This window comes from Littorina saxatilis, linkage group LG6 (genome assembly GCF_037325665.1).
Source record: "Littorina saxatilis isolate snail1 linkage group LG6, US_GU_Lsax_2.0, whole genome shotgun sequence".
Taxonomy (NCBI): Eukaryota; Metazoa; Mollusca; class Gastropoda; order Littorinimorpha; family Littorinidae; genus Littorina; species Littorina saxatilis.
In genome coordinates, this window is record NC_090250.1 from 16,890,237 (window position 1) to 16,900,106 (window position 9,870).

Consider the following 9,870-nt stretch of genomic DNA (forward strand, 5'->3'; position numbering starts at 1 on the left):
TCAAACCATCTGTTTCATTAAAAAAAAAACAGGCCCATTGAGTGAATCCCTTGATCACACAGTCCATTAATCACCAGCATCAAACAAATAAATACAGTGTAACCCCCCCCCCCCCTTTAAAGACTAACATTTTGGTCTTTCCTCCTTTTAAAAAGTAACTGCTATCTCAGATTTTCTATTCCAATCCCAACCTCTGTACATTTACCTCCATTTTAAGACTAAATCTATTTCAATACCAGATTGTCTCACATTTGTTGAGGACTCATTAGGGGGGGTCTTCTTATAATGATACATGATGTAGCGGTCTTCAGCTTGAGTCAACAAACCATTTTTTTATTTCCATAACCGAACTACAGAGCAAAATCCCGTTACCACACCAAGCCCTAAACAACCAGCAAACAAATAATTATAAAACTATTTCTCAATTCCACCCCCCAAGTACGGCAAATGTTGAAAAAAAATCAGAAAAGTACATTGTATACTCTTAATGTACCTTATTATATTTCTGTTCATAATCGCCAGGTCTTTAAGTAATTTTATAAATACATCCAAAGTTGAATGCATGAAAGCCAGTTACTATGTACAGTTTATCAACATCGTAGTATTTTAACATGATTAAAGGCTCCTTCTCGTGAAAACAAGTTTGACACACATTCTCAGATCTGGCCAGGCTTTATTTGTACATGGGATAAGACCATCCATCCACCTGAACACTGTACATGGGATAAGACCATCCATCCACCTGAACACTGTACATGGGATAAGACCATCCATCCACCAGAACACTGTACATGGGATAAGACCATCCATCCACCTGAACACTGTACAAGGGATAAGACCATCCATCCACCTGAACACTGTACATGGGATAAGACCATCCATCCACCTGAACACTGTACATGGGATAAGACCATCCATCCACCTGAACACTGTACATGGGATAAGACCATCCATCCACCAGAACACTGTACATGGGATAAGACCATCCATCCACCTGAACACTGTACAAGGGATAAGACCATCCATCCACCTGAACACTGTACATGGGATAAGACCATCCATCCACCTGAACACTGTACATGGGATAAGACCATCCATCCACCTGAACACTGTACATGGGATAAGACCATCCATCCACCAGAACACTGTACATGGGATAAGACCATCCATCCACCTGAACACTGTACAAGGGATAAGACCATCCATCCACCTGAACACTGTACATGGGATAAGACCATCCATCCACCTGAACACTGTACATGGGATAAGACCATCCATCCACCTGAACACTGTACATGGGATAAGACCATCCATCCACCTGAACACTGTACAAGGGATAAGACCATCCATCCACCTGAACACTGTACAAGGGATAAGACCATCCATTCACCTGAACACTGTACAAGGGATAAGACCATCCATCCACCTGAACACTGTACATGGGATAAGACCATCCATCCACCTGAACACTGTACATGGGATAAGACCATCCATCCACCTGAACACTGTACATGGGATAAGACCATCCATCCACCTGAACACTGTACAAGGGATAAGACCATCCATCCACCTGAACACTGTACAAGGGATAAGACCATCCATCCACCTGAACACTGTATAAGACCATCCATCCACCTGAACACTGTACATGGGATAAGACCATCCATCCACCTGAACACTGTACAAGGGATAAGACCATCCATCCACCTGAACACTGTACAAGGGATAAGACCATCCATTCACCTGAACACTGTATTACCTCTTCTTCTTCTTCTGCGTTCGTGGGCTCAAACTCCAACATACGAGTGGATTTTTACGTGTATGACCGTTTTTACCCCGCCATACGCTGCTTCTGGAGGAAGCATGCTGGGTATTTTCGTGTTTCTATAACACACCGAACTCTGACATGGATTACAGGATCTTTTCCGTGTGCACTTGGTCTTGTGCTTGCGTGTACACACGAAGGGGGATAAGCCACTAGCAGGTCTGCACATAAGTTGACCTGGGAGATCGAAAAAATTTCCACACTTAACCCACCAGGCGGCCGCGATTCGAACTCACGACCTTCCGATTAGGAGGCCGACGTCTTACCACCCTGCCACAGCGCCCGTCACTGTATTACTAAAATGAACAGCCTGGGTGCTCTCTGTTACCAGTTTGAATATTTTTACGTCTTAATTTAGTAAAACATAAAGCTGCTAGTGACTTTTTGAGACACAGACTGATCAAATGCATCCCAAACAATTCAACTCACCACAGGGTGTTTTAGTTTCTGACCAAATGTAGGGACTTTTTTTTATCCTAATGTAAAAGCCTAGGCAGATCTGAGATGGTGAGCCTTTAAATACCGACAGCCAGTCTGTTTTGAGATCTGTTCTTTGATGTCACAATTCATGCATACCCGTCTTTGGCTGGCAAATCATCGGCGCATAACTGTCAGATAGACTGTCCATAAACATTTTCTAGGCTCTTTTGTTGACACGTCTGAGGACTATCTCTTTTGTCTGGACGGCTTCAGTAAATTAAATATGCCGTTGCCCGCCAGACCTCCATGTGACACTCACGAATCCCGCTCTGGTACTCAAACGAAAGACCTAAATGCTACTGATTAAGTTACCTATAGTCTCAAGTCAAACTGAAAACAAGATAATACGAATAGCCTCAAGTCAAACTGAAAGTAAGCTAATAGCCTAATTAAAGTCAAACTGAAATTCAGATGATATTAATAACCTCAAGTCAAACTGAAATTCAGATTATAGCCTAAAGTCAAACTGAAAATAGGATAATATTTATAGCCTAAAGGCAAACTAAAAATGAGATAATCATAACATTCAATCATTGTGGGTAATCTTGAACTTTAGCATGTTAAATTCATGACTCATAATTCAGAGGCATTTAGGTCTCCAAATTTGTAGAACCTGCACTTGTATTGTTGGGAATGAACTCCGATGAACTGTACGAATGCATTTCGTTTACATGGGTCAAAGAAGGAATTATCCGTATGAGCGGGGCAATATACAGGAAACAATTCTTTCGTGTAAATGATGTCCCATGGTTGACAACGTACGCCATTTTCGTCGATTGAACAACCAAATTAATTAATTATGCTTAAGTTTGGAGCTCAATCCGTCAGTTAATTTCACGACAAATGTTCTTTAGCTTGCTTACATGGACTTGTATCAAAACTAAGTAAAGAATGTCACTGGATTCTGAGCTATGAATTTAACACGCTAAAGTTCAAGATTACCACATTGTGAACATATTATGTCAATATGTGTGACTGCTGCTTGCAAAAAAAACCGTAGCAAGGATACAAACCAAAACAAACTGAAATCAGATTTAAATTCCCACTGGACGCCAATCAATATTTCACCTTTCACAATCAGCCTACACAGTTGAGTTAACTGACCTGTTGGATGAAGGCCCAGTTCCCTCTATACCAAAATGAATTTGGCTTCTGACTAATCTTACAGAGAGATATCTACAGTGATTCGACAGTCTGCTGTAAGCACACGTAAGTAGTACCTAAGTTCAAACCCTCTATGTCGTCACGAAATAGTACTGTTGAACCCTGACCATGAGTACCCTGGGTAAATATACCTACGCTGGCGATAGTAGCACATGTTTCATCCAAGTCACGTAAGGTAACCAACGAAAAGAAATGGTGACTGGCTCACTCGTTCAATCTCAATTGTCAAATCACTGGAGGTAGCTTTGGCCAGGACGGCTCAAACTGAAAGTTGATTTTGCGCATTACCGAAAAGGGAGTGTTACTGTCAACAGCACCGCGTGAACGAATGAATGACATGAGACCAATGACTAGTGGTAGTGTAGAGCTACGCCTACGTTTCACATGCTAACTCAGTAACTGGGCAGCCCTGTTGAATTTTCTGCCAAAATTTCATCAGGCAAATCTAGTCTTGTGATCGACCGAGGCTTAGTCGAGGGATCAGCTAGATGCTTCAGCAAGAATTCTATCTCACAGATGATTAGAACAGATCGAAACACTTACCTTCTGTCAATGATGAAAAATTTAGTTCGTGGTTCCAGATCAAATCCCACCTGTGACCTTCACCTCAGAACAATTGTAATGGGACAAGGTAGAGAACTCTCTTCTTCTGACGTATCGGGTTCGTCTGTGTCGGGCGAAGCCAAACTGACCAATCCACTATTCTCTGTTCTAAAACAGCGTGTCCAGCAAGTAAATCCCACAACTTTGAAAACTGATTACACGTATTTTGTTCTTCCTTTGAGTTTCAATAGTACTTTACGGGCTTTCCTTCCTGTTTTCTTTTCCTCTGTCCGTTTACAGCAGACGACTCATTCATTCGGAGAACGATAGAGAGCGAATCGAGCGTGTTCGGTACCACTCGACTGGATGTGACGTCAGTCGCCATGTCATCGAGGTTGTTTACATCGGTGCTCGCACTGTTGCGCATTCGTGTATCCGCTCGGGTCACCTGACGAAAGGTTTACTTGGCTTTTTACATACACATGTATGTGTGACTGATATGTTTGTGCGTTCGCACGGTTTGGGGGGGTGGTAGTAGGCTACGTCCGCTCTTTCGAATGTGTTGAAGGTCCAGGCCTTGTAAAGCCAATTCGAACACACTGAACGCGTTTCACGGTAGTAGGCCTACGGTCAGTTCAACTTAGCTCCATGTAAGGTACAAAACGAACAACTCTGATCACAATAAATCATCTGCATTAATTTTGAAGCTTCGATCACAGCCACTTCCACCAGCATCTCAGCCTCGGACGAACCTATTCAGTCAGCGGTAATTGTATTTCAACACCGGGCCGTGACATCAGTACAGGAACACACACAGGGAGTCTGAGTCAAGCACGCGAAAAGAGAGACGTGACTCGGAGAGAGAGAGAGAGAGAGAGAGAGAGAGAGAGAGAGAGAGAGAGAGAGAGAGAGAGACTGAAACACACACCATGCACTCACATACCACACAAACACACACGTAGGTCAGTCACACACACACACACAGTACACACGAACCGAATGGGACACACACACACACACACTGACCGGCGTCACACACACACTCGCACACACACACACACACACACATGAGAGCCTTTTCAAGTCAGCCGGTCTTGCACTGCGGAGTATTTATTTCTGTAACCTGATCTAGTGTCTGCGAAGCCCCATCTTTTTGACTTACTTCGGGGATTGCCGAACATAAAACGGCCAGATATTGAAACACCCCATGGAAGAATCTCCATCATAAAAAAATTGAGAAGCAGCTTAAATTACTTGGACTGCCGAATAAGCAACTGAGTTATCGTAAGATGACTATCCCCCCCCCCCCTCCCCCTCCCTCTAGTCCACCACAAACATAAACGCCCATCCACAATAAGGCTCGGTCCTAACCGAACCCTCGATCCCCGAATACGATGTCAAATAGACTGTCTGTGACATTATACAATGACGAGGTTTAAAAAAATAACCGTTTGTCACAGTGTACATTTGTACATTTTGTGTAAAATGTACATTACACTTTTGCCACACACACCGACGTTGTATGTTCTTAATAAGATGTATTCTCATTTAGATAAGCCGGGTTCTTACATTCGTTTGATGATTTTTGACTTCTCCAGTGCTTTTAATACCATTCAGCCACATTTAATGGCAGACAAGCTTTGTAAGATGAATGTTCCAGCTTCCACCATTCTCAGGATCATGGACTATTTGACGAAGAGGCCTCAGTTTGTGAAAATGGGAGATAACCTAGTGTCTGACACTGTGTGCACGAACACAGGCGCCCCACAGGGCACAGTTCTCTCTCCTTTTCTTTTTTCTTTGTATACAGCTGATTTTAGTACTTCTGGCGACTCATGCCCCATGGCAAAGTTTGCCGATGACACTGGACTGGTTGGACTAATGACTGACGATGACGACTCTGACTACAGGCGGGAGGTAGATAAGTTTGTTGGTTGGTGTGATGATAATTATTTAGAACTTAATGTAGGCAAGACCAAGGAAATGATTATGGACAATAGGAGGAAGGAACATGTACATGGGGATATAATGATTAAGGGGGAGGTTGTAGAGAAAGTAGAGCAGTATAAGTATTTGGGAATAATCATAGATAATAAGTTGACATGGAAGCCCAATACTGATGCTATTGTGAAGAAGCTCCACTCCCGCCTGTACTTTTTGAGAAAACTCAGATCTTTTAATGTTAGACAAGAGATTCTCCAGATGTTTTATACTTCAACCTGCAATAGTGTGCTGTACTTTGGATCCGTGTGTTGGAGTGGCAGCATCAGCAAGCAGGACAGGGATAGATTAGAGAAGTTCATCAAGAAAGCAGGTGGGGTAGTTGGGAGGAAGCAGGACACTTTTGCATCAACGCAGGAACGACGACTGACTGACAGGCTACAGAAGATTTTGACCGATGACACGCACCCACTCAGACCTGAACTCGACAGCAGACGGATGGACAGAAGCTTAAGATTTAGACAGCCATACACAAGAACCACACGCTACAGAAACTCATTCATTCCATCTGCAATTCACATCTTCAACTCTCAGGTGGGGCGCTAGGTGCTGGTTCTGTCGCTCTGACAACGGCATAATCTTTACATCCTTTTACCAGTTGTTTTTCTCTGTTGTTAGTTATATTGATTTATAGGATACAAATGTGATAAGATAATGCGGTTAAAATGTGATATGGTGATAATGTGATATAATTTTTAAAGAGGCAATGCATTGCTTCTATTTTTAGGCTTATTTTAGTAAGTGTGTGGGTAACAATGTTTGCGTGTAACGATATGATGTGAATATGCGACGTGAATGTTACTACATGCATGGTTGATTGATTGATTAATTGATTGATTTTACAGACACACAGCCAAGCTTGTAATTTCTCTTTTAGAGATGAATAAAGATTATTGTATTGTATTGTATTGTATTGTTGAAGTCTGCCCTCAAAAAGACATATGATGGAAACGCCTTGTTCTCTGCACTTTCTGTCTGTGACAAAAGTCCAGTGTCGAATAATGATTTGTTGTCGAGTCACACGTCACTGTCACCTAGCTTTTTTGTGTGTGGATGGATGCGCCGAGTTGACACATCACCACTCTGTAGCGTGGAAATGGTCTTGTTAAATGCAAGCAGCGATTCACAGCTGTGTCCAATTCTTCGTGTTGTTAATATTAAAAAAAAACTCATTTGCACCAAGTCCGCGGAACTCTGTTCGTAGAATTGTTCATACACCTTATACATCATCCTAAATATTCAAAAAAGAAAAAAAGAAAAAAAGAACTCCTTAGCTTCAAGGCGGAAATCCTTTTCTTAACTGAATGTTTCATTCATCATCATCGTCAGCCATTGAGTAAAATGCTTGTTTGTTTGTTTGTTTATTTGTTGCTTAACGTCCAGCCGACTACGCAGAGCCATATCAGGACGAGGAAGGGGGGGATGAAGGGGGCCACTTGTCAAGCGATTCCTGTTTACAAATGCACTAACCCATTTCTTGTGTCCCAGCAGGCTTTAGTAAAACTAAATTAATACCTACTGGAAGATTACCAGTTTCCAGTATGTTAAAATAGGCTTAACCTATCTACTGCTGGACTTACATCAGAACACTAACAGATTAAACTATACATGAATCGCGAGACAAGCAGCAAGAGAAGAGATTTTTGGAAAAAATACAGGTGAATGAGCAAGAAGGCAGAAAAAAGAATTCATGAAGAAAAAGAGAGCATGACAGGAAAGAGGAACCAAAAATCTACCTAACAGCAAACTAGAAAGCTCCTGCGGTTCCAAAAACAGGAGGGGCTTTTAATTTCATAACCGCAGTGCCCCACTGCGGGAATTGAGTAAAATGCGCCGCTTGGTTTTAAAAATCACATTGAAACACATCAAAAAAGACGATGTTCGGAAAAAAACCTCTGTCGGGTTTGTATGGGTTGCGAAAAAATGAATTCAAACTTTCCCACATGACAATATATGGGCTAGTCCTCAGCGAGGTGTGTGTCTCAAACACGTCGACAGCGAGGTGTGTGTCCGAAACACGTCGACAAGGCGGACGCCAAGAAAGCTTGCATCATTAAAAGCAAGAGTGTTAGGCCAACAAAAAAAAAGTCTGTTTACGGTAACATAGGCCAAAAAAATAGGGTCGGTAGGTCGGGATTTTTTGTATTTTAATTTAATTTAATTTTATTTTTTCCCCAAAAACATATTTTTTAGTTATTTTGCAAAAAAACACTTTTTTTTTTTCTCCCCCAAACGCCAAAAAAAGTCTAGGGTCGCGCGAAAAAATAGGGTCGGTCGGGATACCGTAAACAGACTATTTTCTTTTTTTGGCCTTAGCTCTTTCACAACCCATACAAACCAAACAGACTTAATTATTCCCGGAATTCGTCAATTGCCCAGAGAATGTACAAATAGTTCCCGTCAGTGAAAGATTCGACGTTAAACACCAAATAAAGAAAGAAAGAAAGTGAAAGATCTGCTAAACAAAGGGAAGTAAGCGCTCTAAATGCATACGACATGTTTAACAGAGTGAAGGAGAATTATTCGGAACCGTTCTCCTGCCACCTGAGAGAATAACAAGCATTGAAATGAACAAGCGACGCTCATCCTCAATATGCGATGAACCTGAAAAGAGGATGAAAGTCGCTTGTTCATTCCAATGCTCGTTATTCTCTCAGGTGCCAGGAGAATGGTTCCGTATAACTCTCACTTACTCTATGACACATGTCGTATGCATTTAGAGCGCTGATACTTCCCTTTCTGTATCAGATCTCGAAACAGCGCTCTGCCTCATCTGTTTAAGATTGTTCCCGTGAAAGATTAAATCCTGCATGATGAAATCATATTAGGGAGAACATGTCAACATTGCCAACAGAATGTTTAGAACTGCTGCAAAAGAGTAAGTCCCCTTGGCATCATATAGAAAACACGTCAAAATTGCCAACAGAATGTTTAGAATTGCTGCAAAAGATTAAGTCCCCTTGACATCATATAGAAAACCCGTCGAAATTGCCCAGAGAATGTAGGCCTAAAGAGTTCTTGCGAAAGTAGTCCTCCTGGCGTTTGCGTTTTTCGTGGCGTATCTTCTGCCTGAGGTTGTACTGCTGGAAGCTTTCCGTCAGAATGGCCACGGGCATGGCTAGCACTATCACTCCGCAGATCGAACACAGAGCTCCCACCTGAAGAAGAAAATGTCAGATAAGATATATTTCTTTTGACAAAATTGTAATGCCTTTTTATGTTTAATTTGATTATCCAAGCGAAGCGAGCGAAGCAAGCGAAGCAAGCGAAGCTAGGTTGGTCCCACACTAGAGTTGATTTCAACCAAATGATGTGTGTGTGTGTGTTAGAACCCCTAAAACTTTCACAGTTTTGACTCGACTACAACACAAATTGGCACAGGCAATGTTATTGATCCCAGGAAGGTTTTAAGACATAAATCGTTTTGATCCGACATCGACAACGGCAGTTACAAGCGCTTCCAATTTCTAAGTCATAACAAAGAAGGAGGTCAAACCCAGGTCAAGAAGACAATCAAAACTCATGACGTCAAACTCATGACATCATTCTCTTCAACACAAGGAGCTGAATTCAAAATGTTATGACATCTTCCATGACGTCAAACTTGAGGATTCCATTTCCAAGCTAAAGTCTTTGTGTACATCAAATCTGGTAGCACGAGATGTTGTAAGAGACACCGTGAATTACTTGCAATCCTGGTGAGTTGGTTGATATGATGGACGACGACAACGACAACAACAACAACAACAACAACACCTCCACCACCAACAACAACAAAAAAACAACACCACCACCACCACTAACAACAACAACAACAACAACAACTACAACGACACCACCACCACAACCACCACAAC

General features: G+C 41.9%; 1 protein-coding gene across 1 annotated transcript in view; it reads right to left on the reverse strand.

Moving 5' to 3' along the window:
* Positions 1-8,692: 8,692 nt before the first annotated feature.
* Positions 8,693-9,870, reverse strand: part of LOC138968621 (potassium voltage-gated channel protein Shaw-like) — a 19,969-nt gene continuing 18,791 nt past the window's right edge. Inside the window, exon 9 of the mRNA XM_070341220.1 lies at positions 8,693-9,171. Within this exon, the coding sequence (XP_070197321.1) occupies positions 8,980-9,171 (192 nt within the window). The 3' untranslated portion in view covers positions 8,693-8,979. The remainder of the gene's footprint in view (positions 9,172-9,870) is intronic.